The 21,116-nt window shown below is 45.2% G+C and overlaps 1 protein-coding gene across 2 annotated transcripts; it reads right to left on the reverse strand.

Annotated features, from left to right (window-relative positions):
• Positions 1-31: 31 nt before the first annotated feature.
• On the reverse strand, positions 32-20,967 carry LOC110538914 (ATPase family AAA domain-containing protein 5). Of its 2 annotated transcripts, XM_036939010.1 has the most exons (23): positions 20,507-20,967; positions 20,413-20,438; positions 20,270-20,332; positions 18,418-20,153; positions 17,998-18,088; positions 17,708-17,866; positions 17,289-17,427; positions 16,798-16,864; positions 16,493-16,674; positions 16,049-16,197; positions 15,457-15,928; positions 14,158-14,254; positions 12,902-12,999; positions 12,558-12,691; positions 9,393-9,549; positions 8,762-8,932; positions 8,328-8,573; positions 8,121-8,185; positions 7,701-7,890; positions 7,443-7,606; positions 6,238-7,247; positions 5,793-5,948; positions 32-1,045 (listed from the first exon to the last, which is right to left on the reverse strand). In XM_036939010.1, exons 3-23 carry the CDS (start codon positions 20,318-20,320, stop codon positions 967-969), a joined length of 5,613 nt encoding a protein of 1,870 aa, XP_036794905.1. In that variant the 5' UTR covers positions 20,321-20,332; positions 20,413-20,438; positions 20,507-20,967; the 3' UTR covers positions 32-966. The 2 variants fall into 2 exon arrangements, with proteins under 2 accessions (XP_036794905.1, XP_036794904.1); XM_036939009.1 differs by lacking the exon at positions 20,413-20,438 and having other exon boundaries at positions 20,507-20,965.
• Between the last annotated feature and the right edge of the window lie 149 nt (positions 20,968-21,116).

Consider the following 21,116-nt stretch of genomic DNA (forward strand, 5'->3'; position numbering starts at 1 on the left):
CAGAAATGAAAACATGACGCGTGTGGTTTTGTTTGATACGCAGCGTCTGCGGCTTATTACACGTGTCCTTTTTTATTTCCAAGTTTTATTACATTAATTTACCAAAAGATGTAAACAATACAAAAATATTTAATAATCACTTCTGTTACATTAGATTGTTGTGCTCAATCTAACCCGACTTGATTAATGTTAATATATTTAAAAAGACATCCTACCCAATGATTTACATATACACATCACTGATCCTTCCCTGCAATTAGATAATGAAGCCATTGTATTTCATGAGAGAATAACACTTTGGACTAGTAAAGTGTGTGGGATTTATATTATACGAACAGTAAAAAAAGTGATATGAAGTGCTTGAACAGGATTGTGTTAATATTGTGTAGTTTGACAACAAAAACACAGCCTTTTAAACTGACAATTTCTACAAGTATGTTATTCAAATCTTACAAATGATCTCTCAGCATATAACATTGGAATTTATTAGTTCATGAAACACTTTGCCAAATGCACAGCAGAATACAAAAACAGGCACATCTTCGTTAAAGCCACAACTATAAAATGTACTGATACACATTTACACACTCCCATTTTTATATTACAGTACAAATACATATTGAAGAGGTGAATAGTGTTTCAGCACTCTTCAAAGGGATCCATGATGAACCTCACTCCAGGTCCCAAGAGGGAATTGATCCGCAGATTTCTGGTCATTGACTTTTAGTAGCAATTGAGGGGTCGTATTCATTAGGGCACACCGTAGCAAAAACGTTTTGCAATGGCATAAGAGAAAAAACTAGCCTTCTAATTCGACACTCTCAGGTAGTCAGTCCGTCCTTGTGTCAGATTTCTTCCATTCGGTACCTAATGGATTGCTTTCATACGGTCATCAAGCCTCAAATTGGGCGACCTGAATGTCCTTAAACCCCCTATTTGAGAAACACCAGTGCACTTCTCTCTAGTTCAAGGGAAGTCCTCTGCTAGGTATTGCAGAGTGTTCTTGGGAAGGCCCAGGTGAATGGCATCCAGGTAGTGGAGGAACCTAATGTGGGGGGAGAAAGACATTTTCAAACTTTAGTCAAATTGTTTAGATAAGTGACAGGCATACTGTAGCATGTTCCTAAATGGCCTTCAGTGCAGCACACAGGGTTACTAGAATACATTACCAACTGTAAATCCATCTGGATAAGAGCATCTGCTAAATTACTAAAAAGTGATGTAAATTCATATACAGTTGAAGTCAGACGTTTACATACACTTTAGCCAAATACATTTAAACTCAGTTTCACAATTCCTGACATTTAATCCTAGTAAAAATTCTCTGTCTTAGGTCAGTTAGGATCACCACTTTATTTTAAGAATGTGAAATGTCAGAACAATAGAAGAGAGAATGATATATTTCAGCTTTTATTTCTTTCATTACATTCCCATTGGGTCAGAAGTTTACATTCACTCAATTAGTATTTGGTAGCATTGCCTTTAAATTGTTTAACTTGGGTCAAACGTTTCAGGTAGCCTTCCACAAGCTTCCCACAATAAGTTGGGTGAATTTTGGCCCATTCCTCCTGACAGAGCTGGTGTAACTGAGTCAGGTTTGTAGGCCTCCTTGCTCGCACACCTTTTCAGTTCTGCCCACACATTTTCTATGGGATTGAGTTCAGGACTTTGATGGCCACTCCAATACCTTTACTTTGTTGTCCTTAAGTCATTTTGCCACAACTTCGAAAGTATGCTTGGAGTCATTGTCCATTTGGAAGAACCATTTGCGACCAAGCTTTAACTTCCTGAATGATGTCTTGAGATGCTGCTTCAATATATCCACATAATTTTCCTGCCTCATGATGCCATCTATTTTGTGAAGTGCACCAGTCCCTCCTGCATCAAAGCACCCCCACAACATGATGGTGCCACCCCCGTGCATCACGGTTGGGATGGTGTTCTTCGGCTTGCAAGCCTCCCCCTTTTTCCTCCAAACTTAAATGGTCATCATGGTCAAAGAGTTCTATTTTTGTTTCATCAGACCAGAGGACATTTCTCCAAAAAGTACGATCTTTGTCCCCATGTGCAGTCGCTGAGCGGCCTTTCAGGTTATGTTGATATAGGACTCGTTTTACTGTGGATACTTTTGTACCCGTTTCCTCCAGCATCTTCACAGGGTCCTTTGCTGTTGTTCTGGGATTGATTTGCACTTTTTGCACCAAAGTACATTAATCTCTAGGAGACAGAACGCATCTCCTTCCTGAGCGGTATGATGGCTGCGTGGTCCCATGGTGTTTATACTTGCGTACTATTGTTTGTACAGATGAACGTGGTACCTTCAGGCATTTGGAAATTGCTCCCAAGGATGAACCAGACTTGGAGGTCTCCAATTTTTTGTTTGATTTCTTTTGATTTTCCCATGATGTCAAGCAAATAGGCACTGAGTTTGAAGGTAGGCCTTGAAATACATCCACAGGAAAACCTCAAATTGACACAAATGATGTCAATTAGCCTATCAGAAGCTTCTAAAGCCATGACATCATTTTGGGGAATTTTCCAAGCTGTTTAAAGGCACAGTCAACTTAGTGTATGTAAATTTCTGACCCACTGGAATTGTGATACAGATTATTTCACTTATAATTCACTGTATGTAAACAATTATTGGAAAAATTACTTGTGTCATGCACAAAGTAGATGTCCTAACCGACTTGCCAAACTATAGTTTGTTAACAAGAAATGTGAGGAGTGGTTTAAAAACAAGTTTTATTGACTCCAACCTAAGTGTATGTAAACGTCCGACTTCAACTGTATATTTATCCTATACACAACCTCACACCACAGACTTATCGACACGAGCTACAGAGAAAGCCATTCTGGGGGTGATTAGAAATGCACTAACCCACCACATAGACTAACATTTTACTTACATTTAAATTTAACTAGACAAGTCCGTTAAGAAGAAATTCTTATTTACAATGACGGCCCGCCCCGGACGATGCTGGGCCAATTGTGTGCCGCCCTATGGGACTCCCAATCACGGCCAGATGTGATACGGCCTGGGTTTGATCCAGGGATTGGAGTGACACCTCTTCCACTGAGATGCAGTGCCTTAGACCGCTGCGCCACTCGGGAGCCCCAAACAGATATCCTTCTACCCATTTCCACCCTCAGCTTAAACTACACGTAAGCGGTGCCACCGGGTACAATAGCAAACCCAAAGCACACAACCTTTCTTGTTGAGACTACATCTGTCCATCTATCATCCATCTCAAACTAAATGATTACAGTATTTTGTCAAGGTATCTGGATAAATTATTTTGAAGTGTGCGACAGCAGCTGGAGTTGTTCTCAGGAATCTAGATCTAATGGGAAAGCTTCCAATTCTTTGAGTGAGCATGAAGATAAGTGACCTCACTGACCTGTGGGTTTCTATGGAATTAACTAACAACTAGATTAAAATAACTACTGTCATTCTGAAACATACCTCAGACCCACAGCCTAGGGTATGAAACAGAAGTGAGGAATGGAAACATGCATCACCGTCAATAATGGCTTATCCCTGGCTCCAACCCCACCCTCAGGGGTGTGATAAGCAAAAAACAAATATCCAATTCACACGTGCTTGTACATGTGTGAAATAGGACACATGTAAGGACCCATTTGATTTGAATTATTAAAACGGACAGCTTCCTTATTCCATTATATTAACAGAGTGAGAGCATGACATAACTCAAATACCATGTCCAGCCCTATCAAAATGATACACCCTTACATTATGCCTGAATAATAACAAAACAGTGTACAAAACATTAGGAACACCTGCTCTTTCCATGACAGATTAGGTGAATCCAGGTGAAAGCTATGATCCCTTATTTATGTCACCTGTTAAATCCACTTCAAATCAGTAAATGAATGGGGGGGGAGACGGGTTAAAATAGTATTTTTAACCCCTGAGGGATTGTGTAACATGCCATTCAGAGGGTGAATGGGCAAGACAAATGTAAGTGCCTTTGAAAGGGGTATGGTAGTAGGTGCCAGGTACACCAGTTTGTGTCAAGAACTGCAACTCTGCTGGGTTTTTCACACTCAACAGTTTCCAGTGTGTATTAAGAATGGTCCACCATCCAATGGACATCCAACTTGACACAATGAATTGAGGCTGTTCTGAGGGCAAAAGGGGGTGTAATTTAATAGTGCCAACCCCTCGACTTTTTCAACATTTTGTTACGTTACAGCCTTATTCTAAAATTGATTAAACCTTTCGGTTACTGGCCCCACACTCTAACCACTAGTCTACCATCTCTGCAGCACTCCACCAATTAGGCCGTTATGGTAGAGTGGCCAGAATGAAGCCACTCCTCAGTAAAAGGCACATGACGGCCTGCTATGAGTTTGCCAAAAGCTTCTAATAGACTCTCACACCATGAGACAAGATTCTCTGGTCTGATGAAACCAAGATTGAACTCTTTGGCCTGAATGCCAAGCGTCTGGAGGAAACCTGGCACCATCCCTACAGTGAAGCATGGTGGCAGCAGCATCATGCTGTGGAGATGTTTTTCACCGGCAGGGACTGGGGGAGACTAGTCAGGATCAAGGCAAAGATGGACGGAGCAAAAAACAGAGAGAGATCCTTGGAGCAGGTTTTCATCAGAGCGCTCATGACCTCAGACTGTGGCGAAGGTTCACCTTTCAACAGGACAACAACCCTAAGCATCCAGCCAAGACAATGCAAGAGTGGCTTCAGGACAAGTCTCTGAATGTCCTTGAGTGGCCCAGCCAGAGCCCAGACTTGAACCCGATCGAACATCTCTGGAGAGACCTGAAAATAGCTGTGCAGGAACACTCCCCATCCAACCTGACAAAGCTTGAGAGGATCTGCAGAGAAGAAATGGGAGAAACTCCCCAAACACAGGTGTGCCAAGCATGTAGTGTCATACCCAAGAAGACCTGAGGCTGTAATCTGCCATAAGGTTATTGAACAAGGTACTGAGTGAAGGGTCTGAATACTTATGTAAAGGTGTATTTATTTGTATACATTTGTAAAAAAAAATGTTTTGCTTGATCATTATGGGGTATTGTGTGTAGATTGATGAGGGGAAATATTTTTTCATACATTTTAGAATAAGGCTGTAACCTAACAAAATGTGGGAAAAGTCAAGGTGTCTGAATACCTTCCCAAAAGGCATTGTATAAATATCAATGATTTAATAGTATTGGTTAGGCTGTCTTGTACACAGTATACAGACAAAAACTAAAAAGTATGTAATTATCAATCTATACTGAATGGAGAGCAGCTTGGTCTCTATATATCAATCTATACTGAATGGAGAACAGCTTGGTCTCTATATATCAATCTATACTGAATGGAGAGCAGCTTGGTCTCTAGATATCAATCTATACTGAATGGAGAGCAGTTTGGTCTCTAGATATCAATCTATACTGAATGGAGAGCAGCTTGGTCTCTATATATCAATCTATACTGAATGGAGAGCAGTTTGGTCTCTAGATATCAATCTATACTGAATGGAGAGCAGCTTGGTCTCTATATATCAATCTATACTGAATGGAGAGCAGTTTGGTCTCTATAGATCAATCTATACTGAATGGAGAGCAGTTTGGTCTCTAGATATCAATCTATACTGAATGGAGAGCAGCTTGGTCTCTAGATATCAATCTATACAGAATGAGACAGATTTTAGGTGGTTCAAAGCTGGGTGTCCCCCTAAAACACTGTTTAACTCTGATCCTGATTTCCACATCCACAACCTTTAACCTCTCACCTCCATTTAACCTTACCCCTGACCTCTCACCTGCGTTTAACCTTGAACTGCTCCTTGAGCGTCTCTGATCGGCAGATGGTCCGTAGGAAGGGAAGGAAGTCCAGGGCTGCAGCAGGTCTGTTACCCAGCGTCCCTGCCACTTGCCTGGGTAGAATGTCCATCACCTCCCTCCTCTTCTGGAGAACTCTGGAGGAACAACAGCAGCAAACAGGATAGGTTAGATTCCTTAAAATGCACTTTGTGACGACTTCTGATTCTGACTTCTGATGAAGGGGCGTAATACATAAATACATATATCTACCAAATTAAACTTTTCTTTGAGATGTTGAATACTAAAATTATACTCACTGATCAAATAATGAATTAATACATGAATACAATATTTTACATATAAATTATAAACTCAGTAAGCAATACCCTGTCAACTGATCATTATAAGCCATACAGTGAAGGACAAACAGACAAGACGACTCACTTTGGTTCACAGGGGCTGTCCTGGGTGAGTCTGAAGCCCCGTCTGTGCGGGGCCACAGGGAGTGTGAGCTCGTTCACAGCCTCCTTCCCCAGTTCCCCCTCTAGACCCTGAGCTGTACCCCACGCCTCCTCCACCCCAGCCCTGCACCTCTGGAAGCTCAGAGCCTCCACAGCAGCCTGGATCTCCCCCGCTCTCTCCCCCTCTACCCAGCTCCCTCCATGGCACTCCTCCTCGGGCTCGTCATTCATCCCGTCTTTAATCTCGACTCTCAGGCCGAATGTCCTGTGTGTGTATCTGGCGCCACCTACAGGTGAGGTGTGGCGGCAAAGGGAGGAGTCCAGGAGGGACATGTGGTCGAGGAACTCTGCCAGAGAGCCCAGGCAGTGGGACACAGGCTCACTCTTCATCCTCTGCTCCGGGGTGAGCGGCACCCTCATCCTCACAGGGGGAGGGGCCTTCTCCTTTACCCCTTCCTCTCTGGCCTTCACAGATTCTAGTTCAACCTTGTTGCTGGTAGAATCGTCCTGACTGTCCTCCCCTTCCGTCTGTGTCTGAGGGGGGTTGGGAGGTGGTTTAGTGTGGAGGGAGAGGAAGGCGTCGTCGGAATCAGAGTCTGAGTGAAAGGGGTCCAGGTTCTCTCGGGTACCCAGCTGCTTCTTCTTCTTCTTCATTCTAGAGGACACCTTCACCGGGCTCCCGTCTGTCTCTGACCCCTCTGCCACCTGCTGGACCCTGGCGTGGGGCAGTGGATCAACCTCAGTCTGAAGTGGTAGTGGTGGATCAATCTCTGGCTTTATACTATTCATACTAGTGGCTACTTCCTGTGGATCAGCGCTGGACTCTTCCTGTGTCCGGTTGCTCACTTCCTGTGGCCGCCTGTGGGTTGTGACAGTGAGGTGTGTGGTGGGTAGGGGAAGCAGGGCCTCCATGTTGGAGTAGAGCAGGTCCATTCCTCTCCTCTTGCTGGTGGTCAGCAGCTCCCAGCAACCTGGCTCCACTGTGGACTGGCTCTGAGGAGACAATAGATTGTGGTTAACCTTCAATCATTCCACACTAACTTACAGATAATAAAGTGACCCTGAGAAGGTGGTTTGACATAGGGATTGTAATTATGTGAGATCATACCACAAGAGACCGGTCAAAAATGATCTCGAGTGTCCTCTTAAGACAACAAGGAGGAAAGAGATGGACTTTTGACAACCAACCTTGAACAGATCCTGCATTTCCCTCTCTGGCTCTATGTTCAGCAGCCCCAGCATGCTCTCTGTGCAGCCTGTGTCACAGGGGGGCAGGGGTCCTGCTGGGGTCCCCCCCTCACTCACCACAGAGCCACCTGCAGTTTCCTCTGTCTTTGGCTGGAGTTGTGTCACTGAATATGCAACATAAAAACAAAATTTATACCATCAGTATTAATTGGCAACGTTGTTTATACAGTTATTTAGTGAACATTACTCTGTCCTCACCTGTGGGGGCTGAGTCTGGGAGGGGACGGGATAGCTTCCGCCCCCCTGTGGAGCGGCTCCAGAACTGCAGGTGCAGAAGGCTCTGGCGGATATCACAACCGTTCAGGTGGAGCAGAGAGGAGACGTCGCGGGCGTCCGTACGCATGTTCTCAGCCAGGCACAGCAGCTGCAGGTAGCTCCCCACCTTCACCTGTATAGGAGAAAGAGAGGTGTTACAACCACACACACTCATGCACCTGTATGAAGGAGTTACACACTAACATACGCAAATGACAATACAAGTTTCCTATTATAAAATGAACATTCTTCCTGTGCAACTAGAAAGTATGCTTAAAATATACCTCCAACGTTACTCTGTTGAGTACATGACAACAAAACATCCAGCAAAAAAAAAGGGTTGTAGTTTATTGGTTCTCTTACCACTGAGGGGGTTTTGAAATGGATCTCCTCAAAGTAGCCATCAAACATGGTACTGAAGGTGGGATCTAGAAGAGAGAAACAGGTTCAACTCACAGTGCATGTCACCTTATGGTCTGTGCTATTCATTTGACACAGTGTACAAACCTACAACCATGGACCACAACTTAAGTCTTCCAACCATGAAATGTGGATTGCTCCCCCACTCACCACTGGTGGTGAGGATCACCGGTCTCTTGGTGGTGGTCATGAACGTTTTGATGGCAGCCAGGAACCCAGAGTCGTCATCAAAGACGACATCCACCTCCTCAAAGAGAATGAGTGACGTGGCTGTCTTCTTGCTCTGCTCTTCACTGGAGGAGTCCTTGGTGATGGCTGCTGCTGCTGCTGGTCTGTTCTGAGGCTCTTCAGTCTTACTGGAACTCTCCTTGGCTTTACTGGTCTTCTTGGGAACAGCTGGAAGAGAATAACACTGATATTTAGTTCTGACGTGTGTATGCAGACTAGACTAGGGTTTATCCAAAATAGTAACTGAAGGGAATAAAGCTTCCCTGCTGTGTTTAATTTAGGACCTAGACTGTTTAACACCAAACTGACAGAAACCTCAAGCTAGGGAGGAAGAAGGACAAGGAATTCATTCTAACCGGTTGGTTGTTTCTGGTCTTGGCTGGCACTGGCAGGTTCCTTGTTGGTGGGACCAGGTCGGCCCGTTTTGAAGAAGTTGGCCAGGGAGGTGGGGGCCAGGCCTCCCCTCGTGGCTCCACGGGGGGACTTCCTGGGGGAGGACACCACCCTTCGAGGAGAGTACACTTTCCCTGGGAGATGGACAGCAGAATCTTCACCTGTCAACCTGGATCTTTAGAAATCCTACTTTTCACATAACTCAAGAAACTGGCGGCAGGTAGCATAGCGGTTAAGACGGTTGGGCCAGTAACCGAAAGGTCGCTGGTTTGAATCCCAAGCCGACTAGGTGAACAACCTGTCTATGAGTCCTTGAGCAAGATATTTAACTCAAATTGCTCCTGCAAGTCGCTCTGGATAAGAGCGTCCACTAAATGACTAACATGTAAGTGTAAAATGAAACTGGCATGTAACCTGAAGATACCATAGATTTAGGCCAATGGGAGATGGTGCTCAGGTTTGTTACCCGTTTATCTCTTATAGATTTTTATCAGTGTCAAACTATCTACTTTCTATCCAAACAGTCCTAAGAGATGATTTTGTTCAAAGAAACACTGGGCTGCAAGAAGAGAGGCAAACTTCTTCTAAACTTACGTGGTGAGGATCCAGGCCTGGCGGTGGAGCTACTGAAGTAGCACGGCTTATGGGTGTTGACCCCCTGGATGTCCACCTGGTGGGACTGGGTGGCCTCCCTCAGCTGGGACAGGATCTGACGGCCGCTCCGCTGGGACGACGCATTCACCTCAAACACCTGGAGAAGGATGACAGATTACACTTCCTGCCTTCAAAGTAGCATACATAGATAATATATTACACAGACAGTTAAGACAGATGTTAAAAGATTTGATGGCACCCGGCAGAATCCCACCCTGCATCCCTCTACTGGCTTGCCTCTAAAGCTAAGCAGGGTGGTCCTGGCCGGTCCCTGGATGGGAAACCAGATGCTGCTGGAAGTGGTGTCAGAAGACCAGTAGGAGCCACTCTTTCCTTTTCCTAGGTTAAATAAATAAATAAAATCCTCTGGTCTAAATATCCCAATGCCCCAGGGTGCAGTCTTTCGGATGGGACATTAAACGGGTGTTCTGACTCTCTGTGGTCACTAAAGATCCTATGGCACTTAACGAAAGAGGAGAGGTGTTAACCCTCGTGTCCTGGCTAAATTCTCATACCATCATGGCCACCTAATCATGCCTAGTTTACAATTGGCTCAATAATCCCCCTCCTCTCCCCTAACTATTCCCCAGGTCATTGCTGTAAATTAGAATGTGTTCTTAGTCAACTTACTTGGTAAAATAAGGTACAAATATATGGACACTTCAAATCCAATTGTATGTCACATGCTTCGTAAACAACAGATGTAGACTAACAGTGAAATGCTAAGTTATGGGCCCTTCAACAATGCAGAGAGAAAAATAGAAAATTAATAGAAAGACAATAAGAAGGAATAAATACACAATGAGTACTGATAACTTTGCTACGTACACAGGGTACCAGTACCCAGACGATGTGCAGGGATACAATCAATGTTCCCTCTAAAAATTTTTGTCACAGATCAAATTTCAGGTCTGCTGAGCGCAAACTACAAAATGCTGTGCAACTTCCAGCGCGTTTACTGTCAACACTGAGTAGGCTGTGGCTATTTGATCATAATGTAGACCTACCAGAGTGGCCCACCACCAAAAAAATGCATCCCATAACACTTAACATGGAAATAGCTGTTCTATCATTCAGCCTACAGTAACAGCAAATGTGGTGTTCAATGTAGGCCTGCCTACATTCTATGAGACTTTTGAAAAAAACATGCAGGGCTTGACATTAACCTGTTTATCCACTTGTCCTTCAGATAAGGTGACTGAAACTGTTGTTTGATGCAAGAAACCACTTGGGAGCTTCGTGCGGGCTTAGAGGGAACAAGGTACCGTAACTGAGGTAAATAAACTCAGCAAAAAAAGAAACGTCCCGTTTTCAGGACCCTGTCTTTCAAAGATAATTCGTAAAAATACAAATAACTTTGCAGATCTTCATTGTAAAGGGTATAAACACTGTTTTCCGTGCTTGTTCAATGAACCATAAACAATTAATGAACACGCACATGTGGAAAGGTCGTTAAGACACTAACAGCTTACAGAAGGAAGGCAAATAAGGTCATAGTTATGAAAACCGAGGACACTAAAGAGGTCTTTCTACTGACTCCGAAAAACACCAAAAGAAAGATGCCCAGGGTCCCTGCTCATCTGCGTGAACGTGCCTTAGGCATGCTGCAAGGAGGCATGAGGACTGCAGATGTGACCAGGGCAATAAATTGCAATGTCCGTACTGTGAGACGCCTAAGACGGCGCTACAGGGAGACAGGACGGACAGCTGATCATCCTTGCAGTGGCAGACCACGTGTAACAACACCTGCACAGGATCAATGCAACCCCAAATTTGATCATACTCCTCCAGTGCTAGCCTCTCTATACAGGGTCCTGTTAAGGCCAGGGCTGATTTCAAGGTTTTACTGCTAACCTACAAAGCATTACATGGGCTTGCTCCTACCTATCTCTCTGATTTGGTCCTGCCGTACATACCTAAACGTACGCTATGGTCACAAGACGCAGGCCTCCTTATTGTCCCTAGAGTTTCGAAGCAAAGAGCTGGAGGTAGGGCTTTCTCCTATAGAGCTCCATTTTTATGGAATAGTCTGCCTATCCATGTGAGAGACGCAGACTCGGTTTCGACCTTTAGGTCTTTATTGAAGACTCATCTCTTCAGTGGGTCCTAGGATTGAGTGTAGTCTGGCCCAGGGGTGCGAAGGTGAAGAGCATGGCACCGGATCGACATTGCTGTCTCTGCCTGGCCAGCTCCCATCTCTACACTGGGATTCTCTGCCTCTGACCATATTACGGGGGCTGAGTCACTGGCTTACTAGTGCTCTTCCATTCCATCCCTAGGAGGGGTGCGTCACTTGAGTGGGTTGAGTCACTGATGTGATCGTCCTGTTTTCCAGTTTGCGCCCCCTCGGGCTCGTGTGGTGGGGGAGATCTTCGTGGGCTATACTAAGCCTTGTCTCAGGGTAGTAAGTTGGTGGTCTGTTGATATCCCTCTAGTGGGGTGGGGGCTGTGCTCTGGCAAAGTGGGTGGGGTTATCCTGCCTGGTTGGTCCTGTCCGTATTGTCGGACAGGGCCACAGTGTCCCCCCCCACCCCTGACTCAGCCTCCAGTATCTATGCTGCAATAGTCTATGTGCTGGGGGGCTAGGGCCAGTCTTATATCTGGTGTATTCTCCTGTCTTATCTGGTGTCCTGTGTGAATTTAAGTATGATTCCTCAAATTCTCTCTTTGTATCTCTCCCTCCTGGAGGACCTGAGCCCTAGGATCATGCCTCAGGACTACCTGGCCTGATGACTCCTGGCTGTCCCCAGTCCACCTGGTTGTGCTGCTGCTGCTGCTGCTCCGGGTCCAACTGTTCTGCCTAGGTTTTTGTCTTTCTAGAGAGTTTTTCCTAGCCACTGTGCTTCTACATCTGCGTTACTTGCTGTTTGGGGTTTTAAGCTGGGTTTCTGTACAGCACTTTGTGTCATCTGCTGATGTAAAAAGGGCTTTATAAATATATTTGATTGATTGATTGATTCAGAGTGTAAAGTGAGTGCATTGAAATTTGTATGCAGAAACATGATAAAAAATATAAAAAATTGGCTTGTGATCGGCCAGTGGGTCACAAAGCATAAAAGGTTGGTGACTGCTGTGTTAGGCAAGTGGAGTAAAGAATGAACAGACCTTAAAGCCAAGTTCCTGGGCGCAGGCGTAAACGGCAGCGGTCTTGCCGACCCCCGTGGGACCAGTGATCAGCAGGGTGTTACACATAAAGTCTTCCCCCTCCTGAGAGTCCCCGTCTTTAGTGTCCCATGAGTCTGTGTAGCCAAGAGGGGAACAGCAGGCTGCTTTAAGTTTACTCTGTGGTAACTTTGAAAAAAAGTTACTTTTATATAGGATTATGTAACCATTTCAAAGGAGGGAAAAATGTGTTCGTGCTTAAACAGTCATAGTGCTATCTGAAAATACAAGAGCAAAATCTTAGAATAGAGGGCTCAGCCATTTTTTCCAAGGTGACCGTCTCTTACCATTGCTGTCGTCATCCTGTTTCTTTTCCTCCTGTTTCTTTTCCTTCTGTTTCTTCCTCTCTTCCCTGTCAGCTCTGAGCTTCCATTCCCTCAGCCAACTGCAAACGGATTGGTTTATGCAAAATTACATGACAGATTCATTGAATTAATGGCATGTAACACACAATGGCTTTCAATAAAGCTCATAAAGCCATAGCACACAGCCATGCAATCTTCATAGACAAACATTGGTAGTAGAATGGCCTTATGGGAGAGCTCAGTGACTTTCAACATGGCAGCATCATAGGATGCCAACTTTCCAACAAGTCAGTTTGTCAAATTTCTGCCCTGCTAGAGCTACGCTGGTCAACTCTAAGTGCTGTTATTGTAAAGCGGAAACGTCTAGGGGCAACAACGGCTCAGCCGCAAAGCGGTGGGCCACACAAGCTCACAGAACAGGACCGCCGAGTGCTGAAGTGCGTAAAAATCGTCTGTCCTCGGTTGCAAAACTCCCTACCGAGTTCCAAACTGCCTCTGGAAGCAACGTCAGCACAATAACTGTTCGCCAGGAACTTCATGAAAATGGGTTTCCATGGACAAGCAGCCGCACACAAGCCTAAGACCATCATGCGCAATGCCAACGCTACCTGCCCGAATACATAGTGCAAACTGTCAAGTATGGTGGAGGTGGAATAAATGGTCTGGGGCTGTTTTTCATGGTTTGGGCCCCTTAGTGCCAGTGAAGGGAAATCTTAACGCTACAGCATACAATGACATTCAAGACGATTCTGTGCTTCCAACTTTGTGGCAACAGGTTGGGGAAAGCCCTTTCCTGTTTCAGCATGCCCCGTGCACAAAGCGCGTTCCACACAGAAATGTTTTGTTGAGATCGGTGTGGAAGAACTTGAGTGGCCTGCACAGAGCCCTGACTTCAACAACATCAAACACCTTTGGGAGGAATTGGAATGCCGACTGCGATCTAGGCCTAACATTAGTGCCCAACCTCACTAATGCTCGTGGCTGAATGGAAAGCAAGTCCCCGCAGCAATGTTCCAACATCTAGTGGAAAGCCTTCCCAGAAGAGTGGAGGCTGTTTTGCAGCAAAAGTGGGACCAACTCCATATTAATGCCCATAATTTTAGAACAAGATGTTTGACGAGCAGGTGTCCATGTACTGTATATCTGTAATACCTGTGTAGAGCCTGCTGGGTGTCTAGTACAACTAGCTACTGAGCTATTCAGTTGAGTCAATAAGTAGATACACCACAATCCCTTACCTGTGCAGCCTCCTCACTGAGGCAGTGTTGCCTATGACGTCATTGGAGTGCTGTGGTTGGTACTTCTCTGTCCACAACATATCCTCTTTTACGGAGTCTGGTGGAATAAAAAAAGCAGTTACCGTAATTGCTGGACTATTAAGCGCACCTGAATATAAACCGCACCCACTGAATTATTAAAAAATATGTATTTTGTACATAAATACGCCGCACATGTCTATAAGCCGCAGGTGCCTACCGGTACATTGAAACAAATTAACTTTACACAGCCTTTAAACGAAACACGGCTTGTAACAAAAATAAATAGGCTTTAACGAAACACGGCTTGTAACAAAAATTAAAACAGTAGCCTACCAAGCCTCCTCCTGTGCACTGAAACCACTGAAGTCATCTCCTTCGGTGTCGGAGTTGAATAGCCTCAGAATTGCTTCATCCGATGTTGGATCGTTTTCATTGTCGCTCTCGTCACTTTCATCCGGAGACAAATACCCCGCTGAGCTCATGCTGCCCTCTTCAACACGCAGCAGTCCAGCCTTTCGAAACCCGTTGATGATAGTGGATTTTTTGACAATGCTCCACGCTGTCAGGACCCACTGCGAAGAGCAACTTATGATCAAGTCTGCCAGTTTTAGTGAAGGATTTCTCCCCACTTGTCATCCAAGCCTCCCACTGAACACGGAGCGCCACCTTAAATGCACGATTTACGCTGATGTCGAGTGGCTGCAAATACTTTGGGCCATCTGCTTTTCTTCCCTCTGAAAGGTTTGTTGTCTTTTTGCACTGAGTCAGTTCCTCATGCTGCTGTTTACAAAGTCTTATAATCGACTCATTAAGGCCAAGCTCCCATGCAGCAGCTCTATTTCCTTTTCCAACAGCCAGATCGATCGCCTTCAACTTGAAAGCTGCATCATATGCATTTCTCCGTGTCTTTGCCATGATGAGGGTGACAAAATGACTACCGTAATCAGAATGATGGGAAGTTTGAGCGCGCTCGATTTACGTCACATTATGTGACGGTGCTCAGTTTTTTGGCGGCATGAATCTTGCAAAAGCGGGAAAAATCCATAAATTAGCCGCGTCATTGTATAAACCGCGAGGTTCAAAGTGTGGGAATAAAGTAGCGGCTTATAGTCCAGCAATTACAGTACTAAAGACTATTCAAAAATGTATTTTGTAATGTTATGAAAAGGAAGCACATTTAAGCATCTAACTGAAAGGCCATGTTTCAGCTACCACAGATAGAGGTTTTTACAGAGAAGAGGTTTTTACAGAGAAATCATTTCTTATTTGCCCTCTTACCATCTTTGACAGAGTTGCTAGCCAGTGGCGAATCCTCCAGGAGTCCCACAGGGTCCTTTTGGTAGGGGAGTGGTGTTTTCATCTCCTCGTTCTCCTGTTGCTTGCGCCTCCTCCCTCGCCCTCCCCTCCTGGGTGGCTCAGGTTCGGGGGAGATGGTGCCCCCGTCGATCACAATGATCTTCTTCTCCGACCTCCTGGACATCTGCTTCTTGGCCACCTTTCCCACGGCCCCCTCACCCTCTTCCACTCTCTTCCTCTTTCTCCCCACAGGCTCTGTTGATGCTGGGGCACTGCTGGCGAGTTTGGTACTGGGGTCTGCCTCTGAAGCTGTGCATTCCTGGAGGTGGTCCGCCCGCCTCTTCAGAAAGCGTGTGAGAAACCGCTGGACGGGGAAAGGAGGGTTGGATGCACTGATCTCCTCCATTAGGAGCTTACGAATGGGCTCAGAGAAATCTTCTCGCCAGCCAGACCCCTGTTCAGAACAAATTATTCAGTTATCTAAAGTTGATTAACAAACAAAACTACACCAGTAAATATTACATGGGATATTACCAGTGAAATATGAAATGTGTAAAATAATATTACAACATACCCTTTCAGTGTGCGCTCTGGATGCTGGCTCAGTCTTACAGCAAGTGGAACTATCGAGGGATGTAAGCTGGTTTGATGGTAGACATCGAAGCTCCTTCAGGAAGTGTAAGCGAGGAGAAACAGGCCATGGTAGACTCCAGAGAGGACACTCTGTCCAAGGTCCAAGAAAAACATAATTAGATGGAGAACACAGAGGGAACACTTGAGCAGGAAGCACGCTGAAAAGGCTAAGGTTTCCAGTTCAAATCCCAGTTATGGCACACTAATGATTTAATAAAAATCTCAGTGCAGTGCACTCATTACCTATCAGTTGCTTAAGATTTACCTTAGTAAAAATGTCCATTCAAAAAATCTAAACATCAGTGAGTGGCACCCCTTCTGCTTTATACAACTAATAAGAACACTTGGATGGAAGGGACAGAGCTAGCAAGGAGAAAACACACACCCTGTGACGCCTGCAGCACGTGCACTACGGGCTGGAAGGAGGAGCAGGAGACTGCGTAGGCCTCATTGGTGGCAACGGTTTTGGCTATCTGCTTCTTGAAGGACTCTGGGAGGCCACTCTTCAGGAACTCTCTGCGGGCTCGGAACTGTTCATCATCCTGAGAGTTCTCTGAAGCATCACAGCTAGAAGGGGTAAGAGCCACATTAGGGGTGTAAGGTCAAAGGTCTTGTTGAGGTCTGCAAAAATGTTGACTATAGACCAAACAGTGTTATTGGTAATAAGCTGCAAGTCTGTAATAAGTGTACCTGCGATCATCAAAGATGGATATGACTGATGTCCTCTGTGCTTTTTTCCCAAGGAACATGGGAGCCACTTTGGAAGGTAAAAAAAAAAATACACAAAACATTAATGTTAGTGTCCTTCAATACATACATATACCAAAAATAAATAAAATCATAGTCATACAGCAATTGGTACTCAGCCCGTATAAGACAAGATTTCATCAAGTATGTGTACACAAAATACAAATTACATTTAACAAATGTAATGCTTCAAACAATGAAATGCTTAATTAACAATCATAACAAAGTACAGCTTTCACCTTGTCACGCTACACAAATAATACACTTCCCCTTCTCCTCCAGGCTTTGAAAATAAATTGTGCAATGTCAAAAATTCCCTTTCTAAAAAATAACTACAGCCTGTGTACATCCTGTAGCCAGAACACTTCAGGGTGAGCAAATGATAGATGTTTTCTATAATCATGTTACGACTTCAGTTAACAGTGATAAAGTACCTGCTGGATTATTGGCCCCCTTGCTGGCAGGTGCTTTTTTCCCCAATACATCATTTAGACTGCGTTTCTGAGCTGTTCCCTTCTCCTTGGCAGTCAGAGCAGAGCCATCCTGGCTATCCTCCACCCAAACCACTGAGTTCTGCACAAACAGTGGTTCGCAAAAATAAAGGTTTAGAGGGTTATCTATGAAACAAAACCTTTCTGTACTTGTGCTTCGTCTCACAGTTGGAGAAATTGACAGGAAACAAGATAGTCAGGTGTATTGAAAAGTACATGCATCATCTCTAATATGACAATTGTTATCAATGGAGCATGAATTGTAGAGTACAACTACATACTGAGCCAGAGTAGAACATCTTCTCCCAAGTAAGGAAAAGCCTACAATCTTTAACTGAAATGTCATTAGAACTGTAGTGTACCTCATCTTCAATGTAGCTCTTCTTGCCCTGGCTCCGGGTGGAGCGTCGGAAAGACCTCTGACCCTCCTTATCCGCTGAGGCCTTTTTACTCTGCTGTATCTCCCGGGCTTTCTTCACCAACTTCTTTGCCTTTTTTCTCTTTTTCGATGCATTGGATTCCTGATCAAGAGGATTCAAATGGGTTTAAGAAGAAAAACTACAAGTGAAAGGAAAGTGTGTGCTGAATTATAGTTGCTAATTCAAAACATCGGTTTCATATTCCAACTGATAAAAACAGAGGCTATAATTACCTTAGTGGCTAGGGGACTTAATATTTCAAAATCACTTCCACCCTCAGACTTTGATGCAGAGCTTCGGAAGACGACTCTTGTAAATTTCATCCTGAAGGTTCAAGGTAAGAATAAAATGATAATAGTTTCTGCAAAGGTAGTCAAAACAGCAAAAACAAATGAAATGCCCAATTTTTTTATTTTCAAACATATACAATGCAAACTAGATATTACAAAGTCAGCATGAAGCTAAGGCACTACTGTCTGACTCTGTAGTAATGTATCGTCCTGCCTTTAAAACAGTGTCCAGACTAGGGACAGGCCTCCATTGTGGACGAGTCAATCTATGTCCAAACCTATTGCCTCTCTGTTACTGACCAACAGGATGCACAAACGAGACAATTAAAAACTATGCTTAAAGATATCTTGGCCATCCCTCACCTGATGGGACTTCCTGTCTTGTCTGGTGGACAGACCATCTGTGCTCTGAACAGCCTGTGTCTGGACTTGTCTGACTTCGGGGTGGACATCTGGACAGGGCAGTCCACGGTGACTGCTGCAACATCTTTCACCCTTTCTTTTTTTGTTTTCCTCACTGGGGTTACTGGATCAACAACAGGTGTCTGCCTGCAAGGGGCTTCTCTGGTGGACCTCCTGACTGTTGTTGGTGTGGAGGGGGTGGGCTCTGCTCCAGGTTTAGCCTCAGTGTTGGACTCCCCTTTGGGTTTAGAATCAGTCTCCACAGCGTCAGTCTCCATGGGAACATGGTCTTCTTGTGCCGTGGGTGAGGGAACTGACTCCTGCTCCAAGGCCTTCTTCCTCCCTCGTCTCTGCGGTTTCTTCTTAGCTGCATTTTTACCTGGCTGCTCCTCTGTTGGGGCAGCAGAGTGGTTCTCCTCCTCCACAGCCTCCCCCAAGGCCTTGTCCACAGGCTGCTTCCCAGGGCCCTTGCCGGGCTTGGCTGGCTGCTTGAAAGCACTCATGAACTGCTTCCGCTCAGTCTGGCTGCACTTGGGAGTGGATGATTCAGACTCAACGACACTGAGCTCCAGGTCCTCCTCCTGCAGGACCACGTTGGACCTCCTTTTGGGGGCAGGCAGCAGCTCCAGTCTAGACTGGGGATGAGGAAAGGAAGCAGTCTTCACCACTACAGGTGCTAGGCTCCCCTCTTTTTCCCTGGAGAAGATGGAGGCAATCTTTTTCTCTGCAACCAGGACTGGCTCGTGGCCGGGGGAAATGGTGTGCACCTCAGCTTGGATGGTGAGGGTTCGAGGAGATATCTGCAGGGGACAAAGCTCTTTGGCTTTGGGTACATCCAACGTGTCTTCTGGCTCCGGGTCGACTCTGCTTTTCTCTCCCACTTTCTCCTCTCCCTGGCCCTGAGTCTGCAGGAAGTCCTCAAAGGAGATGGTGACGGTGCTCCCGTTCAACTGAGACGCCTCTCCCACGTTCACCTCTAAGCTTGCATCACACAAAGAGAGCTCAGCCTCCTGGACCTCGGGCACATACTCCTCTGTTTCCTTATCCTCCTGCTGCTTGGCTTTAGCCTTACTGACAGTCACCTTGTCTTTTCTAGGAATTTTAGGAGAACCGTCGCGACTTTCCTTTTTCTTCAGAGGAGCCCTTTTTTTAGAGTACACCTTGGGATGATTGTCTTTCTGAGCCTTCTCAAGACATGCCGCGCCATGGTCATTCTTACCACAGGTGTCTCCAGCCATGCCAGCATCAGCACTGAACTGGGCCAGCAGGGCAGCTGTGTCACTACCCAGGAAGCCACAGCTGCTGCTCACTACGTTGCCCTCATCTCCTGGCCCCTCTAAGACCACACACTCCTCCGTCTCAGTGGAACCTACATCAGCATCAGTCTCCTGTAACTGCCGGGCAACTTTGCTGGGCTTCCTGCCCTGTTTCTGACGGGGCTTGGCCGGCAGCCTCACAGGGCTGTCTAGGCTGGCTGGTGATTCAGAGGGCTGGGGCCCCAGGCGGTTCTCCTTAGTCTGCTCTGGGGTACTACCTTTCTCTCTAACTGGTGTGGTCTTCCGGCTGAAGTAATCCATGATGTTGTTGGACCTGGGTGGGGAGAATGGTTTCTCCATGGGCTTGGGCACAGGGGAAAAGTAGTTTGTGATCATCTTGACAGGAGGAGCATGGGCATCTTTGCATGATCTCTTGCATGGCTGTAAAACAAGGTGCGACAATTACGCTCTCTATTATTAAAACTATGCAATTTAAAAAATATATCCAATGCGTTGACACAGGCTAGTGTAGACAGATGGAATTTGGTTGGACATACCTGAGTTTCAAAATCTTCAATGACAGATGCCATAGCAACGACACCAGCCATAATTTCACTGACCTAAAATAATTAAATGGTTTTAGTTGCAGTGACTAACTAGTTGGGGCATTCTGGTTCAGTTAAGTACTTAGGTAACTTACCTACTAACTAGTAGTAGTCAGTTAACCTGAAAAGCGGCAACTGTAGATCAATGGTGGATGTGGTAGTAAGCTAAAACAAAAGAACACAACTTACCAGCTCTTCTCCTTGATCCCTCTAGAAGACACAACCTCTAAGCTACGCGAACTGTCATTGTGTGGCAAAGTTGATAGCTTGCTATCTAACTGTCTGTCTAGGGAAATAAATATCTTAATATAATATCTATCTAGATAGCTAGCTATATCCGACTATTGTTGGATGACATGGCTAACCTTAGTTGGAAAATAGTCGGCTAGCAAGCTGCCCAAAACGCTTAACGAAACTACAACGAAGTTTTAACATGTAACTGCAAAGTAAATTCTAGATATTAACGACGAATTAAACACACATATAAACAATAATTCCATATTTTGGGTACACTGGTAGTTTAGCTTCAGTCTTCCAAAAATCCCGCCTGACTCGTCTAGCCCAAAGGGCGCCAAATTGACTTGCGCGTTAGCGTCACCAACTCCACCACTCACAGTGGCAGAACATGTACACGTCACGAACAGTTGTTGATGTTTGGACTGCAAGGCTCCACCCCACGTGATATTGTAAATAAGTAGCAGTTCTGTTTCTAAACAAATACAGCAAAAGCAGATCAAAGATCAACCCACTGCTGTCTAGTTTTGAAATAAATGAGAGTGAAGTAGATGTTATTCATTGC

This window comes from Oncorhynchus mykiss, chromosome 12, assembly GCF_013265735.2.
Source record: "Oncorhynchus mykiss isolate Arlee chromosome 12, USDA_OmykA_1.1, whole genome shotgun sequence".
NCBI lineage: Eukaryota > Metazoa > Chordata > Actinopteri > Salmoniformes > Salmonidae > Oncorhynchus > Oncorhynchus mykiss.